The sequence below is a fragment of the Musa acuminata genome, chromosome BXJ1-4, assembly GCF_036884655.1.
Source record: "Musa acuminata AAA Group cultivar baxijiao chromosome BXJ1-4, Cavendish_Baxijiao_AAA, whole genome shotgun sequence".
Classification (NCBI taxonomy): Eukaryota; Viridiplantae; Streptophyta; class Magnoliopsida; order Zingiberales; family Musaceae; genus Musa; species Musa acuminata.
The window spans coordinates 37,126,729-37,146,720 of record NC_088330.1 but is presented as its reverse complement, the minus strand read 5'-3'; the positions used below and the strand labels follow the sequence as shown (position 1 = coordinate 37,146,720).

General features: G+C 36.4%; 2 protein-coding genes across 2 annotated transcripts; both read right to left on the bottom strand.

Moving 5' to 3' along the window:
* Nucleotides 1-5,099: 5,099 nt before the first annotated feature.
* LOC135662861 (abscisic acid 8'-hydroxylase CYP707A2-like) lies at nucleotides 5,100-7,564 on the bottom strand. Its single transcript, XM_065176707.1, has 7 exons — nucleotides 7,159-7,564; nucleotides 6,750-7,068; nucleotides 6,262-6,654; nucleotides 5,997-6,171; nucleotides 5,811-5,917; nucleotides 5,609-5,727; nucleotides 5,100-5,511 (listed from the first exon to the last, which is right to left on the bottom strand). Exons 1-7 carry the CDS (start codon nucleotides 7,419-7,421, stop codon nucleotides 5,397-5,399), a joined length of 1,491 nt encoding a protein of 496 aa, XP_065032779.1. The 5' UTR covers nucleotides 7,422-7,564; the 3' UTR covers nucleotides 5,100-5,396.
* A 6,029-nt stretch (nucleotides 7,565-13,593) lies between these two features.
* LOC135662845 (pectin acetylesterase 8-like) lies at nucleotides 13,594-19,606 on the bottom strand. The gene is made up of 14 exons (XM_065176706.1): nucleotides 19,399-19,606; nucleotides 19,215-19,300; nucleotides 17,677-17,795; nucleotides 17,460-17,542; nucleotides 17,073-17,202; nucleotides 15,894-15,973; nucleotides 15,676-15,762; nucleotides 15,485-15,609; nucleotides 15,256-15,316; nucleotides 15,023-15,073; nucleotides 14,872-14,949; nucleotides 14,431-14,536; nucleotides 14,110-14,255; nucleotides 13,594-13,928 (listed from the first exon to the last, which is right to left on the bottom strand). The coding sequence occupies exons 3-14, from the start codon at nucleotides 17,792-17,794 to the stop codon at nucleotides 13,806-13,808; spliced, it is 1,188 nt and encodes a 395-aa protein (XP_065032778.1). The 5' UTR covers nucleotide 17,795; nucleotides 19,215-19,300; nucleotides 19,399-19,606; the 3' UTR covers nucleotides 13,594-13,805.
* Between the last annotated feature and the right edge of the window lie 386 nt (nucleotides 19,607-19,992).

The following is a 19,992-nucleotide window of genomic DNA, read 5'->3' as shown; positions in this document are numbered from 1 at the left end:
TATTTTCTGATTGATAATTTTTTTTATTTCTTTCATCAATGTTTCACATTTTCTCATATCTCAAAATGCTATTGACTGATTCTTAGGATGATTCGACCCACTATTATATCAGTTATAATATTTTTTTGAATAAGATTAGATTATAATGTTTACCTATTTGAAATTAAATTAAGATTGATATGTTAGTTTGTATTAGACTTACAACTATATTTTTCTATATGTTTGTAGTATTTTTTTAAAGTACTATAAGTACTGTACTACTATTCAAAAAAAATATTTTAATTAAAATAGTGATAAATCGGTTCACCGAACCAATCTAATGCAAGCATTGAGAGTTTTTTTTTTATATTTATCATATTAGAGATATTTTAAGAATATCGAAAAAATGAAACACCGGTTGAGAAAAACAAAGGACGCTAATTGGGAAACTTCTAAAATGAAGGATTTTTTTCAAAATTTATCATTTTCTTTTTATATTTTTTCTTAACCCAATCTTAATGTTCAATCCAAAAGGATAAAAAACGAAAATTATTATTCAGAATTATTTCAGCTATTTATTGGAAAACCCTTACTTTTTATTTTGTTTCACCACAGCAAACCTCATTTACATTTTCTACCAAACAAAACTCTCGAAAATCCTATTAGATCTGACTCATCGTATTTATCATTAAATTTATTATCTCTATTAAATCTAATCATTTTAATTTTTTTATCTAATTATCTTTCAATTTCATTTATGTAGACATTAGAAACAACTTAAGATTTTTTTCTCAAAACTATGTTTCTAAATCCGAACATTTGATTGTAGGATCACTAATTCTTTGTAAACTTAAAATTTAAATTAATTATATATAAACTATAACATAGAATTTTAGAATTATTTTTTATTAAATTATAAAACATACTAAGTTTACCAACACTAAAAAATAATTGTAACTCATCAATAAAGAAACTAAATTTTTAAAAATAGTAAGAATATAACATGTATCCGCAAAATCGATTAGATGACCCGTCCTTAGACATAGATGATAAATTCTCACTATTATCAATTTTATTTTAAGACGATTCTCCTAACGATAAATCTTTCATGTCCATCTAATTTTTCAAGTTAAACAAAATTCTATATATTATTGATAACATAAGTTGAAGTACCATAATCAATCTATCAAGTATATCTTTATAATATTTGATTTGAAACATACAAAGATTAAGTTTATAAAAAAAATTTCAAACCAAGCTTTGTCATATGTTTTTTTCATTAGTTTACTTTGTATTTTTAGACCTAGTAAATTTATCTGGTTGATAACTTTAATCTTTTTTTTTTTACTAACTCATTGAGTAGTAGCTAAACTAATTTTTTTTATCTTAATCTTTCTGAATATATATACTAGTCAACTCATTCTAAGTCTCATTTATCACGATTTATATTTAATAAATTTTGTATGGGTCAAGAGAAAGATAATTAAGAATGAACCACATGAGGAAAGACTTATTCACATTTATACCTAATGATTTAAGTTTCGTAATTTTATCAGTCATATTAAAGATATCATCCTGAATCTCTCGAGTGCTATTATATTGAGCTTCAGTTAATTTTTTTTATTAATGTGTCAATTAATAATTTATTAGTAAATTTAAACTTAAAAGGTAAGTGAAAAAAAAAAACATTTGACCAATTAGTTAAATACAAGTATGCGCAATACCTCCCTTTTCTTTTTTAGCTTTCTTTCTCATTGCACCGCCAGATGACACACCCAATCGCGAGGGCACCCACCTTATTGGATTGACGATAGCCTTGTGGTTGTTAACATTGTCGTCCAGCACCCAACCATGCCACAACCATCGGGCACGACATTGCAGCGACGTCCAATAGGGTGGTTGCCCTACTACACAACCATCGCACCACTAATCGCTGCCTTCGACGAGAGACCGTATAGTCATGACATCATAGTCGTTCGTTGGACAACGCCTCTATTGCTGTCGCCGACCGCTTCCACCACCCTCCACAGAGTCGCTGGATGCAGCAGCTTTCCACCGCTTCGGTGTTGTGCCACTAAGCTTAGCCACCTTCGATTGTAGCAGCGCATATGACATGTGGGAGTACCATGTGCCCTTGTCGTTGCCCACAATAGCAACTACTTCTCATCACAGCACCCTCAACTATCACCAAAATTAGCGCGAATCAACGCCGACGATCAAGATTCTATGTTTGCGACTGTTTACAACGTCGTCAATAGCAGTTCATGATACCATTTGCATAAGCGAGGAAATCCTGATACTACTGACAAGATAAACAAAATAGATCAGATCACTTTTCGCAAGCAAAAGATAATAATATAAATAGATTTAAACTTTTACGATATAAAGTATTTTATAAAAAATACTAATTATAAACATAAAATCATAATCATGGTATCATACAAAATAAATTTAATATCAAAACATAAAATCAAATAATAATATATTAAGACTAAGATGCATACCTCTTGATGTCATTCAAAATATCTTTATTGATTTATAGAATGCACTATGTAGTTTAATCCGTAGAATACAGTAACATCGATCTACAAAAGAAACTAAACTCGCTCTATCTATCTTTCATAAGACCAATGATAATAAATTTGTAATCTCTATTTATAGGATATAACACATGATGTAAAATAAGTGATTAGGAGAATCTCTTCCATCAATGTCATCTTCTGAGGGATCCTACTATAAATAATTTTTTTATTAATCTATAATCATAATTAGAATTCAATCAATATTATAATATATATTATCCAATTAAAACTATAATATATTTGATATATGAAAATTTTGGTGGGAAGAAAGCAACGTGAATTAATACACATTGTCGTTTTGCTCACCCATTCCACTTTTAACGTCGACAAAGTGAATCAGAATTCAATAACATTTGTCATGTTCCTCGAGACACATAGTTATCTTACTACTTTATGTCAATTTTATGTCTATCTCATGCATATATTTGAGGGCTGTTGTGATGTAACTATTGGATGAAGCCTATCGTAAGCTCAACGTGTTGTATACGATAATGCAATTTGTGATCCTTAGGATTAATATCCCCATAGTCATGTTCTTCACCTCTCTAAAACATGATTTGGACCAATTGTCATATGGCTATAGATGTTGTCATATGCGACTTGGAGTAAATGTTCTAAACCGTTTGTTGAGCTCACATAGCACTCGACCTTTCTACAACTTGATGTTCTTTTTGATGAAAATAATAAAAGATAAGAATAATTATTAAAGAAATTTTATTCGAAGATTTTTCTTAACAGAATTGAGAGATTTACTCGTATAGTTAGGAAAATCTTATTTTCTATCATGTTTAACCTTGCTGTTGAGCAGTTTAGATTCTTACTAAAAATAAAACAATTTAGTCCGAGGTTTTAAAGCTTCAATTCGAGAGAAGTAAATCAGTGCATCATTATTAGACTAATCTTTGAGGATTGAATTAAGTACATCACCACCACGTACCTAAACAATACTTATATTTTATTGTGGCTCATCCAATATGTTGTATAGTGGATCTCATGACGTAGTTAATAAGCTAATTTCAAGGATTTAGTTATCTACATGGCTACTGTATCATATCTACGCATACTAAACGCAGAGAGACGTGTTGCATGTGTTGGACTTTGAGAACTGGTAGATAGGTGCAACTTTCATTTGATTTGACTTTCATAAATCTGAAAGAGAGACTCCAATGAAATATATTTCATTCAGCATCATTTAGTGAGGGACACGGATCTGATGTTTGTTGTTGCATCATTTTAGTCAAAGATGTTAACATTCTCCTCGTCAAGAAAACTACATCTACCTGCTTTCCTTTGAGAAACACACGAGAGTTCTTCTTCCACTAGCGCAGTGAAAGCTGACTGTGGAATTACAATACACACTATTTGCAAGTTGATCTTCTTCGTGTTTCTCGTGATCCCAATTAAGATAGTCATATATTATTAAGAATTAAAAGGATCGAGTGATGTATGCTGGGTTTGATTTATAATAAATTGTATGTTCAATTTTGCCCATATTGATGGAGAGGGAGACCAGTAAGACTTGTCATCATCATCTATTTAAATATCAAAACAAAGAAAGAAATGCTAGATATTAGCCAAGTGAGTTGGTCTTCGTATTGTCTTGTATTGTATGTATTGGTATCGAATATTACATCTTGAAAATCTCGAAAATAAGAAAATTAACAACAGTAAGTTTTATATTCAGAAAGCAAAAAAAAATATATATATGACAAAAATAAGAAGAAAAGGAGAAATAAACTGATCCAACAACGAAAGATTACTGTTTCAATTACATTTTTAACATCCTTCTGCTCTTTGACCCATTCGACAAGAAGAAGAAGAAGAAGAAGAAGAAGAAGAAGAAGAAGAAGAAGAAGATGACACTCATGCTTTAGCAGGATATAGAAAGATGGGAGGGAAAGAAGAGAGTTGTTTATTATTCCTCTTTCTCTCAAACCAACCGGTCCAATCCTTTCTTTTGGAATTGAACCGGCCCAAATAGATGACTTTAAACTGGACCGGTCGCTTTCAAGGGTATAAAGGTCCAATCGGAAAGTTTCGGCTTACGAAAGGAAAACCCCAAAACTACAAATAATTCAAAATCAGTGTAATTTAATTTTATTTTCATACTCCTTCTCTTCTAAGATTTTCTTTTTTTTCCATCATCGTCCTGTCCTTTTTAGATTTTTATTTGGCTGCTTAAATGGTATTAGATTTATTCATATAATTTTAGATTTTAATTCTCATAGTACACAAACAACGTTGTCATTAAAGAGTCGCAGGTACTGATCGATCTTAAATTTGATTCGAGTCCACATATAATAATACATCATTTAAAAATAAAAATAATAAATTATTTAATATAATAAAATAATAATTAAGATCACACGTTAAAACATCTTCTACGTTTATTTAATGTAATATATAATAATAAATAAAGAAAAAGACCCTTTCAGTAGATCGTATAAAATATTTACATTTAATCTTCGATTGCCACACGAGTGGGGTGCAGTGATGATGGGGGAGCGACGTGCAAAGCAGACCAAAGTCGAGTAACCATTTGCAGTAAGTAGCTGAATTATTATTATTAATCTGTAGTACATATTAAACATTCGATGGTGCAACACTTTTGATTGCTTGACCACTCGTTCAAATTAAAGAAGCATAAGACAATAATAATAATAATAATAATAATACACTCCAGTGGAGATGTCAACCCCCTCCAAACACAAGAACAAAGGTGGTGTTTCCTTGCTGGTTTCTTCACCTGCAGCAGTCTTGATAGCATCGCCTGTTCCTTGAGCTCAACCATGTCGTCCACACTCTGGAAACGGCATGCGACACCACGGAGAAAGCTCAAGCAGCTCGGTCCTCCACTGGTGACTTGAGAGAGAATCGCAGGGGTAGGCCATTCAATGGCAGCGCAAAAGGTCCAAATTGGATTCCGCTCTCGTAACCCGACATAGACCACCTGATGATGGACAGCATAAAACATCAGCATCGACCGTGAACATTCGTCTTCCGGGGAGGGAAAACAAGTGCTCGTTTGATGGTTTTGGTGGGTTTACCTGTATTTGGTGATGAGGTGATGGAGGAGGACCAGCATCTCCAGCTTCGCTAGCTCATTTCCAGGGCAGGCATGGGTCCCGTTTCCAAATGGCAGGAAGGTGTTGGGCTTGGGAGACGCCTGCAGCGGTTGACCAGAGCAAGAGAATTATTATTCGTCTGTAGATCGATCGAGACAGGGGAGAGCTGTCCTCCGTTTCCTACCTCGAATCTGGAGGGATCGAACTTTTCTGGGTCGCTGAAGTTTTCCGGGCTGTGGTGAATGTTTCTGAAGAGTGGCAACACCTTCCATCCCTTGGGAATCAGATACCCTGCTCAACGAAGTACAGATTGAGACCATGCGAAAGCGATGCGTATGGGAGCATGGTGGAAGAGAAGATGCCAACTCACCTTCGTACTCCACATCTTCCACCGCTTCTCTGAAGGTGAAGGATAAGATGGAGGCCACTCTCATGGTCTCCTGAATCACCCTCAAAGTCAACGGCATCCGCTTGGTGTCGGCCCATGTTAGGGACTTCTCCTCGTTGCCTGCTTCTTTCTTCTTCATTACTTCCTCTTGCTCTTCCTGGCAGAACATTCATCGATCCGACACCTAAATCGCTTCTCTTATCCGTGTCGAAGAAGGCGGAATCGAAGGAGAAGAGAGGTGTCTTACCGTGACCGCTTGTAAGATGCTGGGGTTGTCTCCCAGGTACTTCACGATCCAGGTGAGCACACTGGCGGTGGTGTCTCGGGCAGCAAAGATGACGCCGATCATGTTGTCTGCAATCTGGTCGTCGGAGAGCGCTTCTTTGGCTTCCATGAAAGAACCGAGCAGGTCATTACTGGCCTCGTTTGTCCTCTGCATCCTCCTGGAGGACACGATCTTGGCCACGATGTGGGCCAGCTGCTTCCTGGCCTTCATCGCGCTGAAGAAGAGCGTCCCGGGCAAGTTGATGGGCATGGAGTTGTAGCCCTTCTCGAGGGTGTAGTAGCATTGTTTCAGTTCCTCCAAGTAGGAGAGCTCGTCCTTCCCGAAGATGGATACGATCGCCACATTGAATGCGTACTGCGCGGAAGCAGGGCAAACAAATTTAGCAGCAGCAGCAACAACAACATATGGTCTTACGAGTTCGACTTGGCGAGTCGAATCGAGAAGCTTACCGTCTTCATTTCCTGGAAGGTATTGACGAGACGGCCGTCCCACGACTGCAAGGTCCGGAGGGCGACCGCCTCGATGCGGGCGACGGAGCGGCGGATGGCTTCGGGCAAGAACGCCCGGAGGATGAGGCGGCGGAGCCGGGCGTGGTAGTCGCCCTGCTGGAAGAAGACGGCCTGGCGACCCAGCATCCGCTCCTTGCTCGCGGGGAACGTCGGCTTGAACAGGTGCGCCCGCGTCACCAGCACGAACCTCGCCGCCTCAGGGCTGGACACCATCACGCAAGGACACCCCAGGATGTGGGTCTTAAATATCGGCCCGTACCTGCAAAAAGAAGCAAGTGTGACCGCCGACCAACTCCATGAAGTGACAGCAACACAAGGGAGGAAGGAAACGGGACATGACCGGACGGACCTCTTCTGTTTGAGGGCGAAGAAGGTGTCGGGATTGTTGGAGTAGAGCTGGAAAGTCTCACCGACGTAAGGCCAGCCCATGGAGCCGGGAGGCAGGGGCAGCTTACGGGGCGCTGCTCGCCCGGCGGCGAAGGCCCTCGGGAGGAGAGAGCAGAGGAGGTAGAGGAAAAGGAAGAAGCAGAAGATGAGGGACAGCATGACGAGAAGCGTGGAGGTGATCACGGCTGCAGAGGACGGATACATAGCGGCGGAAGCGGGATCCATTATGCGAGCTAGCTAGCAAGCCAGCTGTGGATGATGGTGCAGATTGGGGAGGGGGTGGTGTGGCAGGGGGAGGAGCTGCTGGAGGAACAAGACAGGAAGAGGTGTCCCTTGTCCTCGTAAAAGGTTTGTTGTGTGTCAGTGTGTGCTGGCTCGGAGAGTGAAGGAGGGGCGAGTATTTATAGAGTAACCAATACAACTTATGCACCCACGGAAATCGATTCCAGCCAACATGCATCATCACAGTCTACAGGGAGAAGGGGAAGCAGCCAAGCGAGGAAGAGAAAAGGGGAGGGATGATAGATAGATTATGTCGGCTTGGAAAATGGCAAGTGTCGCACCAAATCCCAAGTTTGACTTGCACATGCCTTCTCTCCTTCGTAGCCAGCCATATAAAATACCAGCAGAGAGAAAGTCAAAATCTCTACACAAGAAGAATATAATAATAAGGAAACGATTCCTTTGGACGTGACGTGTTTAACATCTACAGCGTCACAAGAAAATTAATATTGCATCGTTGCATGAAGCATGTTATTTGCATACTTTGCTATTCGATCGACTTCCCAAAACGATCAGTAATCCATTATATATTTCTTTTATAGGAGTTTGTGTTCGCGTTTGCGTAACGTGGCTCTGCCACGTGGTCATGATTGCTAAATTTGGGAATGCACGCCTCCTCCATCTTTGATAGCCCTCGCTCGGTAAGTATCTAAAATGGCATGACACGGTTTACTCGATTCGATATTAAGTGGTGTTGTGTTGGAAATGATTCCTAACTCGATATGACGACCGTTTTCCGAACGTTATTACATCTAACAATCGAATGTGTCGTAAAATCTATTCTTTTATCAACGACTCGTGTTCTTCGAGAAATCTATGTTTTACTATCAAAAAATAATAATCGATAAGACACCTTCGGTATTTATGATAATAATAAAAAATAATTTTTTTTTGCACTGTTTAAGATTTTAGAATCCTTAATGATAAAATCAAAATATATAGAATCAACACGGATAACACGTCATAACAAGATGACGAGACGCAAGTGTTACGAGGCATGAACGCTTTCTTCATCCACAATAAATTTCTCGGCATAGAACAAATGTTAAAAGTCAATTAATCGTCACAAGTAAGAATTAAAGAACACTTGGTTGAAAGGTAATATAACTCAGCATGGTGTGTGGGTTTCCGAGACGTCTTTATCCACGACAGACGGAGCATTACATGTCCGTATCAATGGAACACATCATGTCTATTTCTCGGTGCAACTTCGTTTGACAATGCTGGTTAGCCACTGCAATTGACCATGGACATGCCGGCGTGGCATGGGCATCTGCAAGGACAATTGGACACCTTCCCTGCCACGTATCTTCGAATGCCCTATCGATCGTTCAGGTGTGCATCGAAACCATCTGGACCGTTGGCGTGTCATTCGTTTTTTGACTTGAATAATGGTATGCGTCGGAGGTGTCATTTGAATTCTGATAGGAGTTAAGAGTCTGAGCTAATTTACACGTTTATACTTAGTTGGGAGTTTGGATTCTTCATTTCTTTGAAGTTGAATTCTATTATAACTTAGATTACTAAGTTCTGTAAACGAAACCTAAGAGCCTTTAGCCTTACTCACAAAGAGAGAGAAGAGAATCTATCAAGAGCGAGAAAGCTATGAAATAAACAAAAGAATTGAGTGATATCTAATTCTTCATCTACAAAGATTATGAAACCAAGCTTTTCTAATGTGACATCCTCATGGCGTGTCCTAACGTTTGAATTACTTTATCAGATTTTGGCAGATATATAATTATTAGCTTTGATTTTAAACATTTATGGGCCGTGGAAAATAATTCCATATAGAGAATATTTTTCACATCCATGACTAACATATAGAGAATATTTTCATGAATATTTTCTATCGCATCAGTAGAATCCAAATCTATTACGTGGAAACTTAGGAGAGGTTTAATTATAAAATGTGAACATCGGCATGATTCATGAATCATATTTTTTTCTTTCTTTTTTCATATTTTAATTTCACTTTAGGAGCAATGAGAATTCTTTTTTGATTTTGATCTTTGTGTAGAATACTCGATGTCATCTTTGGTGATCAAGATGTTGGACACGATTAAAATTTTAATTTAATTTAAAATTAAATTTGATTAACACAATGACGATCGCTAACATCATGCAATACAGATCATGAGATAAAGATATATTATAATATAAAACTATCATTTCATGTCCCCATTTTAATTAAATATATAGGAAAATAAAAAACTCTTTTTCTTTCTTGGAGCTCGAAAAATAGACGTGTTAGATCGTGAACAATGTTTCTCTCTCACACACTTCCTTTCCTTTGGCTCTTTTTGAACTTTTCCTCTTATGATGATGCATCATCAAAAGCAAATTTGGCGAAGTCCAATCTAAATCGACGGCATGAAGATTTTTCTTTTGGGGGAGCGGGACCCACGTCTTTTGTGAGCGATGACTTGCACGTTTTGGAAGTGCAAATCTAATCACCACCTCACCCAGCACTCTTTATACTCGCCAGCAGCCATGTCAAACGAAGAACGAGTATCATGTAAATCGTTCATGTTATATTATTTTGATTAGGTAAATTAGATTTTGAGATCCACCCTCGAATTAAATTAATTATTTTTATAATAATAATCCCAGAAACTTAAAACCCTCGCAATATTTCCAGCAAAGGATTGCATCCAGAAGCCAACTCTTACACAACGTTGACAGGGTATGAGACGAGAGGTAGCAATCACATCCAGGGAAGGGCAATGGATGGTACATTGACGTGTCCCTGTCCCTAAAGCTCGTGATAGCAGCAGCACAGCAGTAGAAATTTATGGTACTTGACTTGTTGGGATGACGCGGAGTACTCACACCGCCAGCGAAAGCAGGACGTGTGTTAACGAAGGTGGATGTGGTTGTGTGGAATACGTCTCTCTGCCTCCGCCGCTTATTCGTTCGCATCGTCACCAACATCGGGACGAGTCAAAGTAGTCGCTTATTCAATTGAAATTTTATTTATCTAGAATTGAGATTAGAATTAGGATTAAAATTAAATATGAATAGAAGTTATTAGTGAATTAGAATTTATTCATACATTATGATTTTCAATATTTTGATAAATATATTTTTTTTTTCTAGAATTGAGATTAGAATTAGGATTAAAATTAAATATGAATAGAAGTTATTAGTGATTTAAAATTTATTCATACATTATGATTTTCAATATTTTGATAAATAATTTTTTTTTATTTTTCTAGAATTGAGATTAGAATTAGGATTAAAATTAAATATGAATAGAAGTTATTAGTGAATTATAATTTATTCATACATTATGATTTTCAATATTTTGATAAATATTTTTTTATATATAAAATATTGATAACGAGTGTTGAATTAATCTAAATATTGACCTTTAATTACGTTCATTACTCATTATCGTTGATTTTGAAGTATTCTCTCCCTCTATAAGATAACTTTATTTTTTTATATCTCGTTAAGATGATCGATACAAGTCAACAAAAATATTCAATCGTAAGAGTTTTTATTTTTTATAAAAATATTTTATTTTTAAAATTTTCCATCGATTGTCTTAAGTTTTCTCCATTTACAAAAGATATATATTTTTTTTTGTAGAGTTTCTATTATTCTTTTTGATTGCGTGGGGACATTTTTGATTGTGTGGGGATATTACGATATATTTTTTTGAAGAAGTGAGATGTTCTTAAATTTGTTATGTAGTGCATCAAAATTATGGTTAAAAAAAGGGATAAAATTGGTTGTTTAGTTCAATGATTTGAGTGAGTTGAGTGGAAATTACTTTCTTATCCATTCCCATAATTTAGAGCTCTTCTATAGTATAAGCACCAAAAATGGAACTTACTTATGCCCATAACATCTTTATGGTGTAACCTACATGAATCCCTGTGCTTATTGGTAAAGAACAAAGAAATAACATTAAGAATATGAAATAATATGGTAAAATTATTTAATGCATTAAATTTATGGTAAAAAAATGGGATAAAATTGATTGTTTGGTTCAATGATTAGGGTGAGTGGAGTAGAAATTTCTTTCTCGTCCATTGCCATAATTTAGAGCTCTTGTATAGTATAAGCACAAAAAATGAAACTTATGCTTATCTTTATGGTATAACCTATATGATGAATCCTTTCGTTTGCTGGTAAATAAAGATGAAAGAAATTACATTAAGAACATGAAAGGACCATAATATTATGAGACACATATCATAAATATTTATGACTTTAAAATTATTTTTTATCCTCAAATGATGTTTTTGGATGCAATGCCTCCACAAAGTCCACACACAACATAATCATATCAAACCCTAATGGAATGCTTCCCTGTCATCTTGAGATGGTGAATAATAATCAAAGACGAAGCCCTCGAACAATCCAAATTTGTTCTTAGAGTCTGAGTTCAGTTCTGTGTGGAGGAAGCAGAAATCGGGTGGCTCTCATGCGGCCGACATCGCCTGTGGACCATGGCTTGACTTTCTTGTGCCCGTGGGTCCCACCTTCTGATTCCCTAACCATTGACTTCCTCAAAACAAAAGCTCTTGGAAAGTCAACCGTCAACGTGACTGCATCATTTGCGATTGGGGGTTACCAAGTAAAGTATGCAAGCGATGGGAATATTTGCGATTCGCCGTACCGAGACAAGCATAGAGGTGATGGGAATACTTGCGGTTCGCCGAACCGAGACAGGTGATCATCATTGACTTGACCTTGACTCGGTCCCGACCGAGGAACGCCGTTGATTCTGCCCCCCTGGAAGTCGGTCAACGTGATCTCATTGCATCCGATTCGCCGTACCGAGACAACCTTCCCGCTGTGACCGACGATCGATCCGCGGAGAACAATTCAAAATCGAGACGACCAAAAACAGAGTTGCTATTCAAATATCAACGGGGGAGAAGACTTCGATTACAACCGTCGACTCCGTTGACTTTGTAGCCACCATAATTCTGCATCCAGGCTCCGAGAGTTACTCGGATGGTTTGCCGGTAAGGATTTGGTCTTATGACAGCATTAGGCGAAAGATACCGTTCGTTGACATTGTCATGTTAGAACGATTGACTACGTTATGTACCACGACAAATTCATGGAAGTCAACGACTCCTGGTTTTTGATAGAGGCTTTTACGACGATCACAGATGCCGTGGTTTGGAAGTCAGTGACTCGTGATCGATTGATTCAAGAAGCTAACGATCGTCGCAAAGGTAGCGTTTAGCACCGGCATTGGGACCACTAACTACTACGGCTCGAAGAGTTATCACAATATTAGGTGGTGCAATATTGGCATTACTTGGTCAAACTCAAGTCAGAGAGATTCGAGGGAGGATCGATGAATTGTCAAAGTCTTTATCAATCAATCGTGATGAACTGTAAAATCTTTATCAGTCAAATTAATTAACACTTTTAAATTAAAAATATATGCCTTTGAGGTCTAAGGTTATGTTTCTTTTAATATATCTCTTTTGGTAATAAACTTCAATAAACATTAAATCTTTTAATCGGATTTTGATGTGTTTGCAAAATGAAATTGCTTTTAAAACTATTTTACCATTAAAAAGGTTTATTTTGAACAATATATATCTTTTACATGCAATAAAAAAAATTGATAATTCTTTTACATACAAAAACTTTTACGCGGAAAGGACATATCCTTAAAGATATTTTGCAAGGAAAATGATGATCAAACTTAGGTAATGACATTTTTTACCTTCACAAATTTTTTTTTTATATTGGATATTTAAAAGTTCTTGAGTAAAAAAATTAATAAGTATGTTTAGTCTGATCGAGAAATAATGAAATCAAAACCTCATGAATGCCAAAGGGTAAAATGATGACTTAATCAGAATTCACATACCTAAAATTTTGTAGTCAAATGAATTATTCACATCAATTATATTGAACTCCTAAATATCAACATTGATCAAAAAAATCATTTAAAATTTTAAAATTATTCAGATTCAACCTTTTTCAATGGGTAACCCTCTTTTGGTACCAAAATTTCCATTGCATAGTTGTGGAATAAGAACCGGAAAGATTACTGCCTAGTTTTCTCCAACTCTAGCAGTAAAAGCTGCTGAGGAAGCTAACAAAAGCACAGCTTTCAATTTTGAGAAAATAAAAATCTGCTAAGCCTGTATTGTTTCCTTTGTTAAATCTGTAAAATATCAAGAGAAATTGAACTCTTGTACATATATATTGTGAATAACTGTCCTGTAATGCAAGACACTAATCTTATTCTGGAAGACACTATTTATTTCCTGCTCATGGGAGCTTGGATTGATGCAACAAAAATAATGTGACGATTAGAAGAATGAATGGAGGAGGAATTAATTGCTATGCTTCTGAGTTGTCCTGTAAAGAAATGTTGTGGCAAGTTGAGTCACAAGGATATGGGCAGTCAATCTTCTGGAAGGCGCTTCGGTTGTAAAACCAGTCTCCGACTGCCTCTGCAATTGGCTGCACAATTGCAGAATTCGTCAGAAAGAGTAGAGTAATATTTCATTTTCAACAACAGGAACTAAAGACATGGCAAAGTTAAAAGAACAGCATAAATGGCTAAAAGTAATGATGAGTCGTGAAACGCTATAAAATTTATGGTGATCATGGGTCGCTTAATTGGAAAGTTTATGGGACTTACTATCTTGTCAAGCATAGGAGAATTGGGAAGTAACCATGTCTCCTGCATTTCCGATTGGCAGTGGGCATAACATGAATTGATGAACAGACCTCTAGAGGATGGGGTCCCTAATCCATTCACTGCATTCAGAAACTCCAGCCTGAACTCTGTGATGCAAAAGTATTTCTGTCATTAATGCTGTTCAACCGAGCAGGTGATTGTATCTCCTTGGTCTAACACTTAAAGGGTTTCAGTTCATTAAGTAATGCTAATTGGTTGCAACCGGTATGATATGCATAGAGACAATGATCCAACAGGAAGCCTAGAAATTAGAGTACTAACCTTGCATTATTTGAAGTTGAGCTGAAGAGCACAGCTTTATATCAAGCTTGCAGTTATGCCAACTACCATGACGATCAGCAACCGTCGGTACCAAAATATTCTTTATCTGAAATGGGAAGGCTTCATAGTCAAGTGAATTCTTACTTAAATGAAACAACACAGAAAAAAGAGAAATGTCAGGCCCATTCCTAATGTCAAAATATTCAATCATTCTTCTGAGTATCATTAGCACAGAAGTATATAAATTACAAAAGAAGGAAGGTCCAATGAAAGGGATTTTGGTGAAAACATTCATGCAAAACATATCATCATAAATTTATAGACATCCAAGATCACATAAAATTTCGTTCTATTGAGATTGAAATTACAAATGATATAGGTTCATGTTCACCAGCAAAATAGATATCTAAAAAAAGTTGGTGTAATATATGTTTTTCGTACCTGCCATGAGTCATAAGCTGCATTTAAAATGAACAGTGGTGACTCTATCTCCTGAGCCATGTATTGTGGGAAAAAACACTGTATTTATATTTGAAGGCATTAGTGAAACATAGCAAGTGCTCCAATGCATAATGATTTTAACGATACTTGCCATCCCAGGTTCAATCATTGAAGTGCATAAAGGCAAGTTCTTTGCTGATCCCTGAAAAGAATGCAGAAACTTGTATCAATGAAGAGTGGTTACAAAACTAATCGTAGACTGAAGTTCATTGATACTAATAACTATAGTTTGCATCCTGAAAAGACATGTAGAATAACAATAAAGGTTATGCACTGATAAAGGTATAGGAACTCATCGCAAGTAATTTGCAATAAGAAGAATACATGTGTTGTCACCACATCATTGTAGAAGGCCTTGATGTGTTCAGCTCCGGAAATATCTTTCCTGCCAATAGCACAACCAACAAAAATTATCCTGGATATAGCCAATGATAACTGAAAACTTAAATGTCCTCAGAATCTTGAACGAAAAGGGTAACGTGATAACATCCTACCTTCATCACTTACCGTTCGGCAAAAAAAGAAAAAAAAAAGACAAGAGTGCACAGCTTACACATTTATGAAATAACCAGCATCTGAAAGGCATTTAACCTTGGCACTTGCTGGAAGAAGGTTGCGAAAGCTGTCGCAATGGAGTATGGAAGCCAATCCTCCAGCTGAACAGCCAGAAAGAAGAGCCTGCAGCCACTATGTTATGAATGTAACTGATCGATAGGAACAATAAATTAGCATCTAGAAGCATACATTTTCTGCCTTGCTCATTCCCCTTGCAAGTAGTTCTTCCATCACGGCAAGCCACACTCTGGCTCCTCTGTAATGAAGATTGGTAGCCTAACCAACATTAAAAATTACAATTATTTTGTGATGGGCCAAGTTTTACGATCTTGTTTCGGTACAAGACCCAAAAGTCATATTCAGAAGTAAATTATTGCAGCAGCAGAGGCAAGGTCAGTCAGACTCACAGGATCAACTCTTTCTACATCTCCCGTGAATGATGAACCATCGCAGTAACGAACCTTGACCTTATTCCAGTTGTAGAAGTCTGGATATCATCGGTCCAATCAGCAAATGTTGCAAAAGCATTTAGATTATAAATTGTTCGATCTTGCGAGTGTTGGATAAAAAAGCATGCATGATATATACAACAGTCTTTCAGGTGAAAATTATTCATTAGCAGAACGAAGTTATGTAATCATATAGTCTTGCAGACATTGTACCTCTTCTATTTGCAAAAGAATGAGCCGAGGTTTTCAGTGACAATAATCCTGTTCCAACTCATATTCAGTTATTACAAAGTTCAGTGAAGGTTCTAGTGTAACCAACATAGCCAATCAGCAGCTTGATTGGTGATTACTGATCGTACTTGGGTTGGTAAGTCCTTATGGGCCTTCTTTTAATTTTGACATGGAATGACATTGGAGCATAAAGTAATTCTGTTTAAATTGATTGAACAAATTTTATTATCTTTTTATTCTAAGAGAACAGATAACTAGTTACTCATCACGAGTGAAAAGTTAGTTGTCTTTGTGCAGATTCTGACAACAAACTTAACATTTAACCATGACCATTTCTAGGATTGCACATTTATAATAGATTGTGGCATCTATTTAGAAACAAGAAACTGACTTGAATATTGAATATGCTGGAAAAACCAGCCAGTCGACCAGTGAATATTCTTGATTCAACTTACATGTTAAAGTAAAGAAAAGTTGGCAAGGGATTACATGAATCAGTAAAACTAAGATTTATTGTGCTTTATACAATAAGGTGAAGGTAGACCCAAACTCATGGCCAAGCAAAATTATTTCAAGTTCACAGAAACTGTATTTTCAAATTTACTTGAAAATTGGTCAGCACCGATGCTTTTGCTCAGGAAAAACAAAAATCTTGCTAATCTTGAATAACAAAATAGCTTCGTCGTTACTTATTTGGTGAGAGAATTAAATAATAAAGAAAAAGCATTCTTTTCTGAGTAATAAAGGGGATCATCCCCTCCTAAGAATTAACTAGGACTTGGGTGCCACCTCTACAAGTACCTGAACCCAGAACCTCTTCAAGATGAAAAGAGCAGCCACCTGACTAAGGCACAGTTCATGGAGGAAAGACAATTAAAATTTTCGTACAAAAGCTTTGTGCTATACCTGGATTAAATGATTGGGTATTGCTTAAGATCCCTGAAAAGGCAAGCTGTTTTGCCATTTGTCCGGAAGAACCTAAACGGGTGTTCTTTCGAGCTAGACAAGTTGTTATGTTGTTGCACCACCCTCCTCCCTGAAAATAAAATGAAAACCCTAGGCAGGTTCAGGCACAAAGAACATTACTGATAAGCAAGCATAAATTTGCACATAAGTGGTCAAAAAGGAAGTAATATGTCCTATGAACTTGTATAAATTATTGGCGAAGAGTCAATTGTTGCTTTAAATTAAGAGCGCAAAGGAAATAATGCTAACCATATGAATCTCCATAACCTAGTAGTATTACAAATATTAGCCAAACTTTGCCAGCAATGGCAATGGGATATAGTATACCTCAAGATGGACCAACCAATTATTGACGCCTGATCCAAAACCTGGGGATAGATGATAAGCTGGAGGGCTTCCATCCAAACAAACTGCAAAATAATATCACATCCATAAACTTATTGCATCTAGGTGCCCAGTTTCAATAATTAAAAGGACAGATTGAGTCATCCGGAATATCCAGAAAATGAAGGTAGAAAACCAATTCTCGGTAACGAAATCGCACCTGCACCTTTGGGTATAGCACTTTCAACATATGTAATATCTACAAAGTTTGCTTCTGCTTTCAGGAGTATCAATAAAATAAGAGCATAAGCCCATGTGTAAAAGTTAGCATATAACATCCTGCAAAAAGGAAAGGACACAAAAACACAAAGTAACTAGTCTCTCATGATTACTTCAACAAGGATTCTGAATAATATAAAACATAGATTCAACGGCACATATTTAAATCAAAAAGGAAAAAGATATATGTATCAAATAATATGAAAGAAAAATATGGTAGAACTGAAATCTAGCAGCAGATCCTGGATTTACAATAAAATCTACTAATTCTGAACTGAAAGTGATAAAGTTACAGTGTAGTAATATATAATAATTTCATTAGATATCATATAACAGTTATATGTTTAGAAAAGACAGTAGCATCAAACAATGAACTTTTGATTTGTTATTGAAGAATTCAGTCCTATGAAATATATTCAAATAGTAGACTTTTGACTAGGTCTCTGCTGAATAAACCAAAAAAATTCCCAAGTCTAAATAAAAAGTAATTGAAATTGACATCAAACAACCAGAAAACTGTGTGCCCTTTTCCTCTTGAACCCAACATATCAGGAAAAGGCAAACTACTATCTGAATCTAAGAACTTCATGGTCACTAATTCAGCTACTTAACCATTAATTAGAAATAGTTTCTTTTACATGCTAGAAAATGAGAATGAAATATTTTACTCTGGTGCTTGAAACTGAAAGAGAAATTCTTAGATTGCCACTGACAATCAAGCTTAAGAGCAAAAAAGGAGTAGAGAGTAAATGAGAAATCTTCAAAAACCGAGCTGCTAAATCAGATTTTAGAATATAATCTTTTCTACCCAAGGAAGGACAAGTTACAATCCAGCGGGATCAAACCCATGACACGGTCTAAAAGCAGAACTTCTTGGCCAACAATGCAGCCGGGATCAGACTACCTTTGCTGTAATAGTTTATCAGACGAAGGGATGTTCCTTTTCTCCTTCTCTCTTGGCTACATAATGGCAACATGTGAAGAAGTACATCGGCCACATTACATCGAACAAATGGAGTCCGCCGAGCTTAAAAATTATGTGAAACAATTTCTTGACCAGCTTATTTTACCAAAAAATAAAGGAAAATAACCAAATTTCACCAAAACAATTCAGATTATGTCTCTCTTTTGGGGAAAAAAAGAAGAAGAAAATAACACCTTGATTCTTCCTTTGCTAAAAATTTACTCCAAAAAACCTGCCTTTTAAAGTTGAAATCGGGACGACCGGCTGCCCCGTCTATCTGACACATTAAGGAGTACCAAAGACGCGAGACCTTCGAATTCCCCGATGAAAAATAAAAAAATGAAACAAATAGTTTACAGCGACGTATTCAAAGTAATGAGACAATTGGATGCCGAAGGAAGAGAAACAGCGCGAGTAATCTGAATATGGTACGATCGATTCGAATAAATTCGAAATGATTTAGACGACCTACAGCAGCTAAATCCGTGTCGACCAGAGACAAAGTGAGATCTCACCTGGAAAAACCAGGCAGATATTTCCTCGGCCGGTTCTGATCACAGTCTTTCGCCACCCAAAAATCTGAGACGCTGCCTCCCCAATTCTTTATATCAACAAAAATGGTTGTATGCAGTCAACAAACGAATCTCCTTAATCCCCAATTTAAGGAAAAGAAAACAAAAAGTAAAGTGCTTAACTCACAACTTTTCAATACTAAAGGCAAGCAGATACTGTAATCGAACACGAACAATGATGATGACGAAAGGCTGCCTTTAATTCGGGAAGGGCGCAGAAACAGCGGACGCTAATAAACCAATCACTGAGGAAATAATGAAGGAATAACGAAACCGCCGACGGCAAAGTTATCGTTCTACCCCTCTCACTTTTGGACATTCTTTTCCGCTGCCAACCCAACATTCATTTTTAGATACTTCGTGACGTGCCGAATCTATCCACAAATACCTTCCAAAATTATCTTGTAAATTCTAAAAAACAAAAAAAGAGGAAAAATATTGTTGTCCCGGGCCAGTGTAAATGAAACACGTGTCTTTGGTTCGATGGGTCAATTAATTCGATTGCATATCTACGACACAAAATATATAATAAATAAATTTTACTTATAGATATAATTTGGTGTCCAGTTACTGTATTTATTGTCATTATCACTGTCACAATCATCGTCAATAATACTAACTATATATATATATATATATATATATATATATATATATATATATATATATATATATATATATATATATATATATATATATATATCAAGTCTGTCATATCGAA